This window comes from Ciona robusta, chromosome 14 (genome assembly GCF_009617815.1).
Source record: "Ciona robusta chromosome 14, ASM961781v2".
Classification (NCBI taxonomy): Eukaryota; Metazoa; Chordata; class Ascidiacea; order Phlebobranchia; family Cionidae; genus Ciona; species Ciona robusta.
This window is the reverse complement of record NC_143248.1, coordinates 4,491,494-4,508,989: the sequence shown is the minus strand read 5'-3', so window position 1 is coordinate 4,508,989 and position 17,496 is coordinate 4,491,494. Positions and strand designations below refer to the sequence as shown.

At 37.3% G+C, this 17,496-nt stretch overlaps 5 protein-coding genes across 5 annotated transcripts; 4 read left to right on the top strand and 1 right to left on the bottom strand.

The window, feature by feature from the left end:
• Nucleotides 1-736: 736 nt before the first annotated feature.
• On the top strand, nucleotides 737-1,819 carry LOC149725201 (meiotic nuclear division protein 1 homolog). Its single transcript, XM_089892855.1, has one exon. The coding sequence runs from the start codon at nucleotides 1,003-1,005 to the stop codon at nucleotides 1,618-1,620; it is 618 nt and encodes a 205-aa protein (XP_089748981.1). The 5' UTR covers nucleotides 737-1,002; the 3' UTR covers nucleotides 1,621-1,819.
• A 51-nt stretch (nucleotides 1,820-1,870) lies between these two features.
• On the top strand, nucleotides 1,871-4,413 carry LOC149725200 (RPA-interacting protein A-like). The gene has a single exon (XM_089892848.1). It carries the CDS (start codon nucleotides 1,871-1,873, stop codon nucleotides 2,534-2,536), a length of 666 nt encoding a protein of 221 aa, XP_089748974.1. The 3' UTR covers nucleotides 2,537-4,413.
• On the top strand, nucleotides 2,841-4,413 carry LOC149725199 (uncharacterized). The gene has a single exon (XM_089892831.1). The coding sequence runs from the start codon at nucleotides 2,841-2,843 to the stop codon at nucleotides 4,044-4,046; it is 1,206 nt and encodes a 401-aa protein (XP_089748957.1). The 3' UTR covers nucleotides 4,047-4,413.
• On the top strand, nucleotides 4,396-7,686 carry LOC149725198 (transmembrane protein 33-like). The gene is made up of 6 exons (XM_089892843.1): nucleotides 4,396-4,530; nucleotides 5,087-5,178; nucleotides 5,697-5,884; nucleotides 6,344-6,545; nucleotides 6,909-6,992; nucleotides 7,197-7,686. Exons 1-6 carry the CDS (start codon nucleotides 4,459-4,461, stop codon nucleotides 7,357-7,359), a joined length of 801 nt encoding a protein of 266 aa, XP_089748969.1. The 5' UTR covers nucleotides 4,396-4,458; the 3' UTR covers nucleotides 7,360-7,686.
• Nucleotides 7,687-13,766: 6,080 nt separating this feature from the next.
• LOC149725197 (uncharacterized) lies at nucleotides 13,767-17,362 on the bottom strand. The gene has a single exon (XM_089892824.1). It carries the CDS (start codon nucleotides 15,574-15,576, stop codon nucleotides 14,200-14,202), a length of 1,377 nt encoding a protein of 458 aa, XP_089748950.1. The 5' UTR covers nucleotides 15,577-17,362; the 3' UTR covers nucleotides 13,767-14,199.
• Between the last annotated feature and the right edge of the window lie 134 nt (nucleotides 17,363-17,496).

The window sequence follows — 17,496 nt, the reverse complement described above, 5'->3', positions numbered from 1 at the left end:
AAATCGACACTAATATATATTTTGAAGGCGAGTTAAGTAATCCTATTCATTTTGATCGAGATTTGGTTCATTGTTTAATGAAATAGATAACCAAAAGTTTGAAAACAAAATCACCCGTGCAACTGTCATATTCTGCAGGCCAACCCTGAACAGTTTAATATATGCTGCATCTGTATGGCAGAGAACAAATGTAGGTAACCTTAAGTGTAAAAATTTGCACCCCTAATAAGCCACAAAGTGAAAAGTAGTCACACAAACTTATTCTGTAACATGTAGATTGCGCTGATTTTAGCACCTTGACTGCAAATGCAGCAAGAACTAACAGAAATGTTTAATTTACATACCCTACCATTATTTTGAACAAGATTTTGAAGATACATTCCTTATTTATGCATTTATTTTGTTGATTAATAATACACACAATTTAGAATCAAAACTCAAAAATATACTTTATGCATACTAAACCTAAACATAGCCTTTTGCTCTGTTTAAGCAACTACCGAATACTGTACTGTAATTTACTCTCTATATAATGTAGGAAGAATATTTCACTGCTGTCTGTAACATAATCCCAGAAAAAATGTACAACGTACTAATAATATACAAATCGTTTTTTTTTTACGCACGGCACAAGAGAACCAATGCATGTACATCGTTACTCGCTTACTGCAATCAGAATATGCTCACCGGCTCGATGTTGCGATGCCCCCTGTCGAGCTTTTGCAGTTAGAAAAAGGCAACATACAGCGGCACTGCACAACGTACAGACATCTTATAAAAAGTCATGCCTGCCGGATTTTTTTTCATGCACCGTTTTAGCTCCTGAGTCCTGTTCATTACGTTTTAAAAGAATTTCGAGAAAACCGTTCGTCCCTTGGTGAGATTTGTTTCCTGGCAAACTTTTTTCGGATTTGGCGGGGAATTTATCGTTTGTTTTGTATAGCTCGAAATCTATATTTATATTTTTAAAACGCAGAGAAGGCAACGTTACATTTCAGGAACATGTCAAAAAAGCGTGGTTTAAGCCTTGAGGAAAAGCGCACAAGAATGTTGGAAATTTTCACTGAGAAAAACGAGTTTTTTCACTTAAAAGAGATAGAAAAACTTGCCCCAAAACTGAAAGGCATTACTCCGATGTCTGTAAAAGAAGTATTACAGGGTCTTGTCGATGATGATCTAGTAAACTGCGAAAAAGTAGGCTCCAGCAGTTACTACTGGACATTTTCTAGTCAAGCTCTTAACGACAGATTAAAAAAGACAAAAAAGCTTAACGATGAACTGCAAAATTTTACAAAAAAATTAGCTTCCACCAACAGAGGCCTTGCAGAAGCAGAAGAGACAAGAAAAGACTCCAAAGGCAGGGAAGAACTTCTGCAGGAACTTGCTAAACTTGAAAAAGAAAAGGCCAACCTCCAACTAGAGATCGCAAAATACAAAGAATGTGACCCTGAAGTGGTAAATGCCATCACAGATGAAACTCAAATCGCCAAAGAATCTGCAAACAGATGGACAGACAACATGTTTAATCTGAAATCTTGGATAAAAAGAAAATTTCCAATTGATGAAGCAGTTATTAATAAACAATTTGAAATACCAGAGGAACTGGATTATATTGAATAGTACTCTTAAAAAAAGTTAAAATATTCACTGTTAACCGCAATTGATATAATTATGTATTGTCCAACGCTGCATTTTACTTGTTCTTTTGTTATTTTATGTTGTTTTTATATGTTCGTTTTTGTTCTAATCTTTCTGTGCATGCAGCTGATATCACAGAACTGCATTGTCTGCATAACCAATATATATATATATTTCAGAATTTTTTTTAATTGTTACCATTGGAAAGGTAAAATACGAAAATTGATCCATCATGTCTCACCCTGTTACTCCAGATTCCGTCGCAAAACGTAAAGCAATGTACAAGGTTGGCTCTCCTGCATCCGGAGGCGCGTGGAAGGAGACATATAAGCGAAGATGTGCGGAAAGATTTCATAAGAGCAGGTCCAAACTACTTGACAAATACCGAAATATTGTAATTGACGAAACCACTGAAGAAGACTCCTTAGAAACTGTTATGAACCAGGAGCTTCATAAGATGCAGGAAGAGTGTTTGACTCCTTTCACTGGACCTATAACATTTGAAGATGTCGTTAAAACAATGGAAGAAATTAAGCAGGAGCTTCTTGAATGGGAGGCTGAACTCATCTTTCAATCTGAGAATCGACAAATGAAAATTGAAGTTGAAAATCATGAAGCTATCATAGAAAACGGGGAGAACCAAGTCATTTGCCCTATATGTTGTGTAAATCACCTTGAAGTGCAAATAAACCATTTAAAATGCAGATGTGGTTTAAACATCAACTTGCGACAAGATGCCATTACTCTTTCTCATGTTAAACAGAGCTTGGAGGAAGGCGTAACCTCTCACTTTAACAACTGTCACTGCAAGCCTTCATTTAAAGTCAAAACAAAGTTCCTCCAAACAAATCTGATTTTGACTTGTCTTGCATGTGATTTCATGTACATTGTGGTTTAGGCTTAAGACTGTGCATACTCTTCAACAGAACTGTAACCATATATATATATATATGGAAATTTTTCAGCAAGTATAAAATCGAGGACCCAGACAGTCAAAATGTTATTTGCGACGTTAGTTCTTTTAATATACCTCTTCGAAGCATGCTGTTATCATGCTAACCTATAAAATCTAAGTAAGTGGTCATTTTAAAATAGTTGCTTAGTACTATAACAAACCGAATGTGCTTTAGTAACATTATCCATTGAATCTGAATTGTTTTTGCTATCTTGCCATAAAATGCTGTTCTGATTTTCCTATTATTATGTGTGTTTCAATTTTTTTTTTAAAACAAAATCATTTTTTATACAACTGTCAGTTTAAATCCAGTAATAATAGTTGGAACTTCTTTTTCGGGTATAGCAGGTACTGCACCTATCAAAAAAGGCCAATATGTTATTGGGTATGCCCACATTTTATAGCCAAACGCCCTAACCAATCGTTTTTTTCAACAGAATCAAAAAAGTATATATATATTAAAGTTTTTTTCATAGGTTTTGTTATCAACATTTTTTCCCGCCGAAGTAAATTCATAATGACAGAAAACAACCTTGTAAATAGTTTAAAGTTGTATAAGCGGGCAATGAAAAGATGGAAAGAACCTTCTCCTATGAAAAAAATGTCTATCTCTGGCAGTGGATCTTCTACTAACAGCTTGCTGATAAGTGACAATGAAACTACAGAGAGCTCAATTGAAAAAACAAGGGATTTTTCATTTGGTGTTGGTATAGCTGCAGCAAGTACTCCATTATGTATATTTGATGATTCAGAAGATTGGATCCCAAAGAAGAAAGCTGTTGTTGAGGATCCACCATGGTTGTCTCCTTTTAATAAACTGCAAAAACTACCCCCCAAAACTTACACTCCTGCAAATAAGCCTAAAAAAACAATTATTCTTCCAGCAAAATCATCCTTAAGAACCAGCAGTCCCCAAGTTGGCCCAGTTCCCAAAGCAAAAAAAGCTTTGATAGAAAATCTGGATTTATCTTCGATTACTAGCAGTCCTGATGAAGGTAGTTTGGAATTGAAGATATACAGCACAAAAGGGACCATTAACAGTGAAGAAATAGTTGCTAGCTCACTTACATCAAGTCCTGGTCTTTCTCCAATTAAAAGTCCACAAGCACCATCACTAATTGGCACTCCACCGGACCAGAACCCCCTTTTATTCAAATCAGTCAAAAAGTTCTTCAAAGATCAGAATTCAACATCAGAGAAGTCAAATTCTTTATTAGATGGTCAAATTTTACCGGACCAAAGCCCTTTGCTTACCAAATCAATCAAAAACTCCAAAGATCAGAGTCCAGTACCCAAGGAGCCAAATTCATCATCAGATGATCAAACTTCTTTGGATGACAAGGATTCTCTTCTCTGCATCCCTTCTCCGATTCCAATTAAAATCAAATCTTCCCGACCCTTAAAGCGAAAACGTACACTATATGTAGCCAAAGACTTTCTTGAGCTTTTTTAAGCTAGCACGAACAATATTTTCTAAACCATTTAATTCATGAATGCATAAAAAATACTTCTACACAGAACAATTTAGAAAACAGTATCTGTAAATTCTTTTTTGGAAATTATTTCACCCCCCTTATTTCATAAAATGTAACTAATTTTTTTCTTAGTTTATTTTCCCTTTTTTTTACAAGCAAAGTTTATATAATACATGTACAGATAATTTATTTTGTTGTTTTTTTATAAGTGAGTGTACAGTTTCATTTTCAGTGTTCTTTTCAGTTCTGCCTATTTGTTTCTGTTTCTTATTCTTGCAAAGTTCACTAAAACACTGCCAATATGTTACCACTGTTATTTTCATTTTTTGGCAATTCACATATAAGGTTTCTGCCTGTAGTGTTAAATTTAAAAACAACCTCTTACCTGATATGTCAGAGTCAAGTACTGCAGGAAGGCAGGATGCTGCCGAACAAGAAGCAAGAGACACTGGCTCCATAATGGTATATTAATGTACTTATTGTTACACTTTTCTATATGAGCGAAGTCATTTAGGTTTAGGTTTAAGCCTCTAGACCAGATTTGGCTCATTACCCCAATTGCCAGTCTCTTTTTCTTGATTTTAATGGTATATTACTATACTCCCCATACTTACTATTCTATATGGGCAAGGCTTTTGAAAAAGATTTGCCAGATTTGGTTCATTTCTCCAATAACCAGGCTGCCGTTTTTAAGTTTATTATAAGATTTTGTTTATACCTCTTAACTATTGATTTGGGGGGTTTATTATGGTGGGCATATTTTGTTATTTACTTTCCTATGTAACAGACTATGTTTACTGCCCTGTACACAGTGAATTCCAGCCTAGAAGCATGTTATGTACAAATGCACTTCTTTGTATTCCTTTTTTAAGTGGAGTTTTGTAAAATCCTTATGCTTTTTGTACACCCTTCAAGAATACATTACTTCCATAAAAATTGTAGTAATAATAGAATAGCCGTCTACACATTTTTTTCCTTTTCCCCATATTTTAGTTGAAATTAAATAATTTATCTCTAGAATTTCATGGCTGCAAGAAGAATTGGTACAGCTATGTGGGTGATGAGGTGTTACGCCATATTTCTCAGCATACAGTACATGTTCTTTTGCAGGTTGGTAGTGAAAACTGTTTCTAGATTAAATGAATGTTTCTAGATTAAACAAGTAACTATACCATTTGATCCTCGCGTGGCCGAAAAATGACATTCGTTATAACAAGAGTGTTAATACACGATACACCTCATGGCAGCTTACAAGTTACCATGTTTGTTACTTTGTGGATAATAGTATATTTATTATTTACTCTTTTATATTTACGTGGTGCAGCTTACAGTATGCTACCAAACCACCCAAATTCATTCAGATATGAATGAATGTAACTTATTTAACCCTTTGTTGAGAGGAAACAGCAGTCGTTGATAACGTTGGTGTTCTGTTTCAAACACTTCCTGCCCGTTTAAAATTTTTGTTTAAGTATTAAATATGCCTGTCTTTAGCCCAGGGGATACAGATTTTAGGATACCGTTTACCATTGTCAGCTTGTGTGTTGTTGTACAAGAAAACGAAGACGCTTACCGGCAGGTGTTCCAACCAAACCGTTCCTTTATTTTATTCAATACATTAATCACAGTGCATTCGATATGGGCCATTACTTTCAACGTGCCATGTTAGCAAATGGTGTAGTATGTGCGTTACGTCTTCACCAACGAGTTCCGCAATTCCGACTTACAAGAGTTCATTTCTCGATGCTTCTGCAAGAAGACAGCGCTCATTATCTCATTTATTCTCTCATCTTTCTCACCTGTCACCCAATAACAAGTAACTATACCTTTTAACAGCTTACCTGGTATGAAAAACTTAGGGTTTTTGACGAAACGTGCGTTTTTCGTGCCACATGAGCCTGTGAAAAATTATTTACATTATACCTGGTAGCAGAAGTAACACAATAAGTAACTACACTTTTGTTTGATGTCTTGTACATTTTATTGATTAAAAAGTACTAGAACCATTTAAGTCATTGACGTGACGCTAACGGAAATCTAATAACTTGACTTTTACCCTGGTTATCGGCCGTCGGATTAATGAACCAACTCTGTTCCTATTTCTAATTCCCATGGCGTGCCACATTGTATGACCTCAACCACAGAATATTACTGATATAGAGCAGGTAATGGCCTAAAAAAGGCTAAATCTTGGGTCCTTGGCCTATTTCATCATAGTACCTTACCTATTTAGGCTATATCACCTACTTTAAGGTTCACTGTATTCAATCCACAGTTGCCCTAATGCCCGTAGCTGTGTTTGCTCTCCTACATGCCTCTAGCTTCACTCGCCAAATGATTGACATGCATGGTTCTAACTCTTACCCATTCGCCCGTAAACTGATCAACCATGTAGCGAAACACCAAGCCACCTTGTTCAGATTTGTGGCACTAAATGAAGTCTTAATTTTGCCAACAGTTGTAGCCATGCTGATAATGTAAGTGGCCTTTTAAACTAAAAAAATTATACTTTTAAATAAATGTACTTGCTTTATTCTTACGTGGCATGGCAACAGCAGTGGTTACACTACATGGGTTTTGTTTCACACGCCGTATGCCCACATATAGGCTACCCCTTATGTAATTTTGTAAAATATGTGTAGAGAGATTACTTTCTTTTTTATCTATGAATAACAATTTGAACTGTTTATTTGTTCAAATCAATGTTTCAGCGTCCCATTCAGGTCACTTTATACCTAGTAATAAATGACGAGTGAAAACGACACTAAAAGGAACAAAAATTTACCAGAAAAACTTTATCATGGTTAAAATATTCTTCGGTTTAACTTGTTATTTTTTAGGGGAAGAGCTTCAGTATTTGCACCATTTTTATATTACAAGTTCGTGCATTATCGTTACTTATCAACCAGAAACCCTTACTCAAGGTAAGCTATACATTTAAAATGTATATGTAACAATATTATAAATCAAAATATTTTTTCAAAAAAAGATATATTTTTTAGGTTTTAAAAATAATTTAACTACATTTACTTTACATGTTTTATGTTAACATTACTTTGTAGTCACTCTATCCATTGTATACCACCCATTGCATGTAATGAGCATTACTAACATACACTACAAAACAGAGTCATCTTTTACAAATTAAGAATGTCAGCTGAAGTACTCAGCAGAAACCCCAACTGTCCATCTATACTGTCTTCATCCCTTCTGAAAGGAATCACTTTCGTTTCCAAGCTTGCTCCCCCATATCAACAACAACAACAACAACAACCAGAGCAACAGCAATAGCTTTTTCCAATGTTTTGAGCACAAAAATTTATCTGACATAATAATATGTTGCAGTGCGTAGTTACAACTAAAGACCGAACGAGAAAAATGTGAAATAAGGCTGTATGCATTTTTCCATAGAATTTATACACCCATTTAAACAATATTTTGTAGCACAACGATATCTAGTTAGTTCAAATGAGCTGTTTATTATTTCTCAGTCACTGTGTACCAATAAATATAGTTGGTATACAGTAAAATTGGTACAATCGTAATATATATTTGTGGTAAGTTCATCATGTTTGTGTTACCCTAAGGCAAATACTACATCAAGTCGGATTTGACCTATTCAATTTTTCTACTGTTGCAAAGTTTTTTTTAGGCCTTTGTAGTTGATAAACAATTAGGTTTAAGAAATGGTTTGAAATTGGTTATGTTACTACCAGGCGTTAGGTTATAGGATAAATAGGGAGTAAAACACGGTAATTTGTTTTACTACCCATGGCCATGAGTAAGTAAACAGAACCTACTACCTAAACCGCCCAACAGGCTAAATATGGACCTGTTTTTATCTTTAACCTACAATACGGACACCGCCGTTCAAAGAAAATTTGTTCAACTGGAATCCTGGAGTCCTTACTTTACTGCTACCAATACCAAAGCTAACGGAAGGTTGGGAGAAGGAAATTCAAATCTTTGTGGTAGTTAGAACATCAGTTACAAAGACCAAGGTATGCCATGGTGTGCAGTATGAAGTATTATAGGTCAAAGTCGATGTGCTATAAGTAACTACATTTTTAAAAACGGCAATTTACAAGAAATTTAAGTGAAAGCTTTGTGTGGACTAATAAGTCGTTTTGTTTAGGTTTTAGCTATTTATTGTGTAAAAAAGCAGAAATTGAGAGCAAATTATTTTTGAAGTAAAACCTTAACGTTAAATTTCAACTGGCCTCTAGGTGACAGTAAAGCGCTTGTTTTATCAGACGCTGTGTCCTGTAAGTACCTACGTTTTAAATCAGCTTAAATAACAATGTAAAACAAACAACTACATCTGGTTTAAAAATAACAAAAAAATGTTTTATGTGCTTCATATTTATTCGTTCGTTTGTTGGTCGTATTTATAACCTGTTTTCTGTCTACAATAAAGGCGCGATATAGGTTGTTGTGTGTCCGAGTATATTTTTCACAAAGGTTTTTTTGACTAAGCTGCTTGTCGGTTAAAGCGGTACAGTAAAATATTGTATAGCTTTGTCAGTTAGTGAGATTAGAATTACTTTACTAGATTTACGTCGCTATGAGTCAGTGTACAAGACTCCACAAAGCACAGAGATAAACCATGTATTGAGTGATACACTGAAATAGTGTTTATAAACGGTATGATGCTAAGTTCACATTCTAATCAGATATAAGTTTTCGGTAATTTCAATTCGACAACGACAAATTGATTTCAGAACACCGCTTTCTACGAAAGTGCTAAGAATAGTCGCTATATCCCATAATTTTAACGGTGAAACTTAATAGAACGGTTGAAATATGCGACGACAAGACTTTCTCATTGCTTTAACGCCTATTTTTAAAAAACCGGCCATAAAGCGCAGTTATATCTTAAATTAACTTTGCATAACTAAAAATATTTTCGCATAACCTCAATCATTTTCGAATCGGATTTTCGCTGTCAAAATACCTCAATTTACGAAGTTGTTATTCTAAAACCGTAATCAGCGTTTTGAAACTAAAATGGCTTCTATAACTGCTTAGTGTAGTTATATTCGGGCTCGGGCATGCCACATCGTTTATTTCGTGGTCAATCTAAAAAGGTCGTTCAAGATGACAGAGGACATGGAGTTGCCAAATAAACCACATGCAGCAACAACTATAAATCTAATTAAATTTCATTGAATCTTGCCACTTGATTATTCGATATTATCATTATTATTCTGTTTGTCTCAAAATAAATTATCTTTTTATAACGGCAGTGTTTCCAAACCCAGTGCTGCCACTTTAATTAATGGGAATTGAGCCTTATATTTTATTGCGTTTTAAATGTAACTTTGAAAGTTTCCCGTGACCCAATTCTCAAGAATAGCAAAAAATGTTAAACAAAATTCAAAAACAACTTAAAAGTTGTCTCAAGACTCACGAATGCCACTCTTTGGGATTCTTATCAAATTGAAACATCTGGTTTAGCTTTTTGAACCCTGCGGGTTAACGGTAAGGTGTAAATACAAAAATACATGAATCGCTTATCAATGGTACTCTGTATACAAATGAGCTTATGTTTAAAAATACGCAATATCTAGGTCACAAATAAATGAAATGTAGCAGGTTAGGGCAAAATGGTAAATGTTTTTATTCTCTCGTTTTGCAGTAAACAAAGAAGATTGAATTATAGATCCGCAGCCCCACGACTCTGAAATGGCGTTGTTAATAGTTCGAAATTTATGAATATTATGTGCTAAGGTTTCTCATCTTTACTTTGTCTTTTTCGGTGTCGGGACCCGAGCAGAGCGCCAGTTTCGACTCGCGACTGCTCTGTTTATAAATGCGAGCACTTCTTAATTGCGAAACGTCGAAAATCATAACAAACAAAAACTTTGGTACCAATCGAATTCTCGTCCAAACTTAATAAGGTTCAAGATTATATCTGTCGTCGCCCGATGTTAGAACCTCAGTCCAAACTCCAAGAAGATTCTTGAAAAACAGCGAAAGATGTAGGTCGCCTTTTAAAAACCGGTTTTCTGTAAATTATGATAGCATTTTTGACATTAAAACATAGCCGTTCGAATATGTTTATCTAATTTGGATAAAAGCGATGCTGCATTTGGATAAAAGCGATGCTACCTTTGGATAAAGGTCACTAGACGGGTGCTGGGTTCGTGTTTAGACAGGCCGATCTTTATATTTCTTTTTTTTTTTTTTTTTTTTTTTTTTTTTTTAGTTTTTTTTTTTTTTTTTTTTTTTTTTTTTTTTTTTATTTATTGCATATAAAGTTTACAACACGATAGTGATAATAACACAGCAGCGACAAATTGTAAAGAAAACGATTGTAGCGAACAAACGATACTTAAAATTAACGCAAGTTTGCGTTCCACTTCAGTTTGTATTGCAATAACTTGTTATGTTTTATTGCAACAGCCTTTTCATTGGCCCTACTGCGATTCATTGCATAGATAAACATTTCTATATTTGGCTTCAAGTTTTGAATCCGACATTTGTATATAACAAATCTGGCAACTACAAGCATGCAATTCATTAAATTTAAAACACATTTTTCAAGGCAATCATTGTGAATTCCGAAGAGCTTTACGGTATTGCTTATAATTGTTTTATGGCACAAAACACTGTCCATCCAGGCACTGACGCTTTCCCAGTATACCTGGACATGTTTACATTCACAAAATAGATGGTATATTGTTTCTTTGTTTACACCGCAAAAAGTGCACACATCAGTCTCAATAATCCCGAAGCCATGGAGCTTATCGTTTAGGACGATGGCTCTCAGATTAATTTTAACTTGAAAGGAGCGCAGCTTCGTTTCAAACGTACAGTCGTATAAGTTTTTGTAAATTTCTGACCAGTTCAGAGGTCCCCGTTGTAAGGTTACTTCCCATTTATTTTGTTGTTTGGTCGGCTTTTGTTTATTGGGAGATACAAAATATTCGTATGCGTTTTTGGCTGTAGGCAAATTGTCGCTTATCCCCTTCCTTAGTCTGTCGATGGCAGTTTTTCGTTCCGGTCTGTCCGTCGTATACGTTTCCCAAGTTGTTGGAATGGCTGCAATAAGGCGCTGGTAGTCCGCGTGGTTTTGATTGTTGTTTGTCAACGTATACTTTTCGCATAATATTTTAAAGCTGCAATAGTCCGAGTTGTTGTCTATGATTTGTTGGTACATTAATATACCAGATTTTATAAAATTTTCGTAGGCGATCGGTTTCCGTTTGAAAAGAACTTTTTTGTTTAGCCAAATAGCGCAATTGTAAACTTTGTCCTGGGGCCAAAATTGGGAGACACATTCTCTCCACAATTCGATCGATGACCAGAATGTCGAGAGAGGCGTTTGTTTGGTGATTTCCTTATGCGTAAGTTTTAAATCGGAGGCGGCTACACAAATCATGGTATTTAGGGAGGTAATTTTAGTTTCAATATTTTTCCAATGCGATTCGTGATTTGTATCTAGTAGTTTTCGTATCCAAGAGAAGCGTATTGATTTTGCGTACGCCTCCAGGTCTATCATTTCCAGGCCACCCTCTTTTATGTTACTGCATAGTGTTTTTCTTCCTACTCTCTCCCAGTTGGAGCCCCACAAAAATGTAAACAGTTTTCTTTTAATTTCTTTGAAAAATTGTTTGGGTAGACTGACCGGCAACACGCTAAGTTTGTAGAGTAGCTTTGGTATCGCTAGGGCTTTAATAATCGTAACTCGCCCTAGTAATGAAAGTGACCTTGCCAGCCAAGGCTTAGTTACAGCTTGAATTTCCTTTCCTATTGATTCAAAATTAATTGTAAACAAGTTGGTTTTGTTCCTATTTACTGGGATTTTAACCCCGAGGTATTTTATAAACGTGTTTGGCCAAGAAAGACCTTGCGAAGAGAGGTGGTGAGGTGAGTTAGGTTGTTTTTTACCTATATACATGGCATTGGATTTCGCGATATTAATTTTGCAGCCCGAGTGGTTCCCGAATTCTGTTGCTTCTGCAAATGCTGCACGAAAGCTTTTTTCTGAACCATCCAAAAGTAGCAGCGCGTCATCCGCAAAAAGTGAGATTTTAATGTCTTGTGAGACAATTGGGATTCCCTTTACGCTTTTATTTCTTTTAATTGCTAGTGACAGAAATTCTATGGCCAACAAAAATAGAGAAGGGGACAAGGGGTCTCCCTGTCGCACGCCTCTTTCAACTCTAAATGGAGTAGACATGTGGTTGTTGTTAATAATTAGGCATTTTGCGTCAACATAAAAAGTTCTTATCCATCTCGACAGATCTTTCCCAAAGCCAAAACTAGAACATGCTGCGTTAACAAAGTCCCAATTTACTGAGTCAAAGGCTTTACGTATGTCTAAAAACAAGAGGGCTCCATGCAAGCCTTGATCAGTGGTGTGATCCCAGACGTTAAAAAGAGTTCTAATGTTGTCTCCTATGTATCTTCCTTTTATAAACCCCGTCTGTTCAGGGGCTATAATTGTAGTGAGTACGTTTTTTATACGGTTGTTAATTGCTTTTGCGGCTATTTTATAGTCAGCGTTTAATAATGTAATTGGCCGGTAGTTTTCTGGGTACAAAAGGTCTTTTTCAGGTTTAGGAATTAGAGTTACGACCCCCCAATTCATTTGACCAGAGAAAGCACCTTTTTCAAATGCATGGTTAAATGCGTTGACTAATGTGGAATTTATTTCATTCCAGAATACTTTGTAAAATTCGGCCGGAAAACCGTCTAATCCGGGAGATTTGTTGTTTTGCATAGTCTTTAGCGCTTCGTAGCATTTGCCGACGGTCAGTTTACCCTCACATTCGTTTGCTTTTTCCGCGTCGAGTCTTGGACACATTAAGCTGTTTGTATACTCTTTTATTTTACTTTTGCTCGTGCGGCCCGGGTTATTACTTGAGCTATACAAGGTTTCAAAATATTCTTTTAGGAGCCGTAAAATAGCCTGCTGGTCCGTTTCTATATTGGCATTTGAATTTAGTCTATTAATGGCCTTTTTCTCCATCCTACGTTTTTCTAGATTAAGAAAATAGGCGTTATTTTTACCCCCATATTCTGCCCATCGAACCCTGCTTCGGACTATTGCGCTCTTACTGTAGCTTTCGATAATATCGTCGTATTGTTCTTGAGTTTGTACAATTTTACCCATCGTGCACTCATCGTGAGGTTGGGGTAGGTTTTGAAGATCCGCGAGTTTATTTTCTAGGTTTGTCTGTCTAGCTTTTATTTTTTTGTTATTTTCGGAGGCGTATTTGATAATATAGCCCCGTATATTACATTTTAGTGCTTCCCAGAGAACTTGGGGGGATACGGCACCATTGTCGTTGTTTATCAGAAATTCCGCGATCCATTTTTTAGTGTTTTCGACGAATTTTGCATCTTCTAGCAAGGACGTATTCATTTTCCAGTAGCCTCTGCCCCTGGGTATTTTATCAAGGTTGAGTACAAGTTTGACGATACAATGGTCCGACTGCGTGCTTGGAACAATTTGGATTTGAGTGGTCTTTTGTAATATTTCGCTTGTGGCGAGAACAAAGTCAAGCCGACTCGCCGTGTGCGGGCGTTTTTGCATGCGGGTGTATTGCTTAGAGTTTGGATGTTTGATGCGGAACACGTCGTATAGCTCGAGGTCATTCATTGCCTGTAATATGGTAGTTTTTGCGCGCCGGTTCCCGTGTTTTTCTCTCCCGCCGGTTTTGTCTAATTTATCATTAAGGACACAGTTAAAGTCACCGGATATAATACAGTTTTCTATCCCGCTTTCCGCTTGTCTTTTTGTTAATAGCGTAAATAGGTTGCCGTAAAACTGAGGGCTGTCTTGGTTTGGTCCATAGACATTACATAGCGTTAACCGCTGGTCAGTTATTTCGAGATTCATGATTATATATCGTCCGAAGTTATCGACACATACGTCTTGTTTTGAGTAAGACAGTTTTTTTGAAAACAAAACCGCGACTCCTTTGCTTTTAGTTGAGCCATGTGAGGCTAAGATTTCTCCACCCCATTCTAATTCCCATTGCCTGAGACATGATGCTGTTGTGTGCGTCTCTTGCAGGCAAATAATATCAAACTTTTTTTGGCGTAGAAAATAAAAAATACTGCGTCGTTTCCGAGGGTTTTGCAACCCTGCAACATTGTATGTGATTAAACTAAGAGGCATTAAGAACGTTCTACCCCTATATAAATATCGTATTCGTACTCGAAACCACATTCGCACTGATACGGTTTGTCCGGTTCTAGATTTTGACACGTTTTTTTCCCACAGCTACAGTGGACTAGTGTAGCATTGCAGGCATTATTAGTACAGTTAGATGTCATGGTTCGTTTTGGGATAGAATTTACTGTTTTACATATACAAGTCATTGAGTACCTTTTGCACTGTATGCATTCGAATGTTCCTTCATCGGTCTGAAACTCCGGTTGAAATGTGTGGCAGCAGGGCATTTTTCTCATTGGTAGGTGGCAGGTGGAGCAGTTGGTTGTTACCTCCTTGTTCGGGACAAGAAATTTATCGTTATCGTTGCAGCACGCTGTCGCAATTCTAAATTCCGATGAACATTTCCAGCAGAAGAAGTTGGTGTTTTGGTCTGTTACATAGCTCTCTTCCTCACATTTTGGACATGAAACTGGTATTTTAAGTTCGCTGAGGCTTATCGACTTTGCTTGGTGGAGGTTAATTTCGGTTGGACTTCTTTCCTGGCGTTTCCTTGAAACTTTAGGCATTGGTTCCATTTCGATGTTTTGATTTTTATCAGGTAGTATTGGTTTTAGGTTGTTACTTTCGCCGGAAGCGGCAGTGGTGCTGTGGTCGAGTTGTTCTCCATTCTGCTTGCTTCTCTCCTTTATTTCTCCTCCTGCGGCGGACAATTTGCTACCACTCTTATCGGTTTCGGGGCATTCGGCGTCTTCTTGGTTTTTCTCGTTTCTTTTATTGATAAGCTTTGGATAGTCTTGTTTCCTTTTAGGGCAGTTTTGTTGCTTGTGTCCAGATTTTGTGCAATACTTACACGTTATCTGTTGCCCGTTATACGTGCAGTAGAACTCGTAGTTGTTAATGGTAATATAGCTTGGGATTGGGTTTTTTTCAATATCGGCCCTATCCAGTGTGAGAATTCGCATTCCTGTTAGTAAGCCATTTCTGTCCTTTCTATGTTGAATATGCTTAACTTCTCCGCATCTGTTCTGGAATTCGGATTTAATGACCTCATTAGGGAAAGGTATTGGCACCCATCCTACCGCCACGTTCACTTTATCTGACTCATAAAGTCTCACCGAGTATAGTGCATCTACTTTGATCAGTAATTCGTACAAATCCAATACAGCTTTTCTCGTAGTGCATGTGACATCTATTAGGTTTCCTTTTCTTTCCGTGATTCCGATCAAATTTTTAACTGAAAATTTTTCTTTTTCTATGATTTTGATAACATCTTCTCTTTTGCATTGATCCTTAGTTTTGAAGCTAAGGCAGGTGGGTCTCTTCAAATAACCTCCACCCTTTTGGTGCACAACTTGCGCAAAGCTTGGACCTTTATCCATGCCCTTTGGTGTCCGCTCGCTACGAGCGCTAACGTAGAATGATCTTTATATTTCGACTTCGACATTCCATAACACACGACCGCAAGCGCCGCAGGAGAAAGGGACCGACCGAGAAAATGAATTTGGGCCGAGATTCGCATCTATACACAACAGGTACATGCGATTCGAAATATGTTATGCCCCTTATGTAACTGGCACCGATATTAGATGTTGTTCTGTGTGTATGTATCTGTTTTGTTAATCGGTAAGCAAGAGATTTTTGTTTCTATTTCCGCAGCCAGCCGAGTGTTTTCTCTCTAAGTCCTAACCGACCGCGGAAAATTATAAGTTTTGATAGCACAGTTTCAGCCGCTCTTTAAAATTTTTATTTTAAAAATACATAACGCTAAAGAATACCATCGGATTGAAATCTGGTGCAAAAATAGCAACAAAAATGCAAGCCATTTTGACTCCCATATTAAAGGTGGCAATATCTTCATAATGAGTTCATTACGGGATGTTTTGTCCACAAATGCTCCTTTCAAGTTTAACCGTTTGAATGAATAATTCAGGAGACAAATTATGCTCGAATGACAGAACATTTAACTGCGTTTTATCTCCATCTTGATCGTACAGCACATGTCGGCAAATACACGCCATTTATTTTAAACGTTACACAAACCGAACCTTCTCGGATCCGCTTAACGTACATTAGCGCTGATACCCAAAACTTCAGCGGCGGCTTAGCCAGATACTGAGGCACATTTCGAAAACATTCCGCGCCAGACGGCGAGCTCCAGTTACATAGATAGGGCCTGCTTGTTGTGTAAGCCTTCGCAATGTAAACTAAATGCACGATGCACCATCACTTAGCGGCTCTGTATTAGCGGGTGCTGGTAGGGCTCGCGTAAACATTTGGATGTCATGAGTTGTACAGCGCAGTAATTGTGCAGCAGCCGCGCACTTTAACTTGTAAATATCTTGGTATTAAATATTGCTGTTTACACTAGGCCCTACCCGCAAGTCATTGCAACAGCAGTTGAAAGTAAACACAGCGTGGTTTAATACGTCGCCGTGCATTGCAATCGTAATTATTACGCGCTTCGAGACTTAAATCCGCCCCCGCCGAGTTAATGTGCTGGTTACTCTGCATAAACAAACTGCTATGAGCATGTACTTGATGGTCGCGACCGAAGAGCCGCCTTGGTTCAACGCGGCGTGCGTAAACAATGGACATGTGGACGGTCGATTGTTGGCGAGAGAAGTATCACTCTGTGACGTCACAAAACGGAGAGAAAGACAGCGGCTAGAACTGCGCGATTTGCATAAACTTAATCTAGAAGTTGTAGTGCTGCTTTGCGTGTTCAGTCAGTTTTCAAGCAGTTGTTTTGTGATAGTTGTAAGGGTTCCCCGCACGGGAAACAGCCGTTCGTATTCGATAGCGACACAGGCAGCATCGGGGAATTAAAGTCGTGCCTTAAAAAATGGAAGTTATTCGACGACTTGCAAAAGTTTTGATGATTTCCTTGAAAGTGCCGAAACTGATTAAGCCATACGCCACTATGGGTAGAGTGCTAAGCTGCTGAGGGCAGGCTGTTTTCAACAGACAGACTCGAATCGGATGCCCAATAACTTCTTAATCGGTTGAGACGCAGCACAGACCGAGAGAGAATCTCTCTCACTGAGTATTTTTACCTTCCTGCTCAAACGCGGCCTCCTGGAATTAGCATCTGTTTTATTTGCGGAATGACTGGCTACGTGGAACAACGACTAAGGAAGTTAGTAGCCTATAGGTACCAAGAAAACAGTCACTAAGTTTATTGCTACGTCGGTCGCCCGAATCGTGTCCGGAGTTATTTTAGAGCAATTTTAGTCTAATCCGAAACGCACTAATTACTTGAGCGGTCAAAACTCGAACGGTTGACCGATTTTGTTTGATCT

What these genes read in the sequence shown, in the direction of transcription:
- LOC149725201 (XM_089892855.1), top strand. Translation starts at nt 1,003, where the DNA reads ATGTCAAAAAAGCGTGGTTTAAGCCTTGAGGAAAAGCGCACAAGAATG.
- LOC149725200 (XM_089892848.1), top strand. Translation starts at nt 1,871, where the DNA reads ATGTCTCACCCTGTTACTCCAGATTCCGTCGCAAAACGTAAAGCAATG.
- LOC149725199 (XM_089892831.1), top strand. Translation starts at nt 2,841, where the DNA reads ATGTGTGTTTCAATTTTTTTTTTAAAACAAAATCATTTTTTATACAAC.
- LOC149725198 (XM_089892843.1), top strand. Translation starts at nt 4,459, where the DNA reads ATGTCAGAGTCAAGTACTGCAGGAAGGCAGGATGCTGCCGAACAAGAA. An exon ending in CAGTACATGTTCTTTTGCAG is followed by an intron (nt 5,179 to 5,696) that starts GTTGGTAGTGAA and finishes CATTAATCACAG; the next exon opens with TGCATTCGATATGGGCCATT. An exon ending in GTTGTAGCCATGCTGATAAT is followed by an intron (nt 6,546 to 6,908) that starts GTAAGTGGCCTT and finishes GTTATTTTTTAG; the next exon opens with GGGAAGAGCTTCAGTATTTG.
- LOC149725197 (XM_089892824.1), bottom strand. Translation starts at nt 15,576, where the DNA reads ATGGATAAAGGTCCAAGCTTTGCGCAAGTTGTGCACCAAAAGGGTGGA.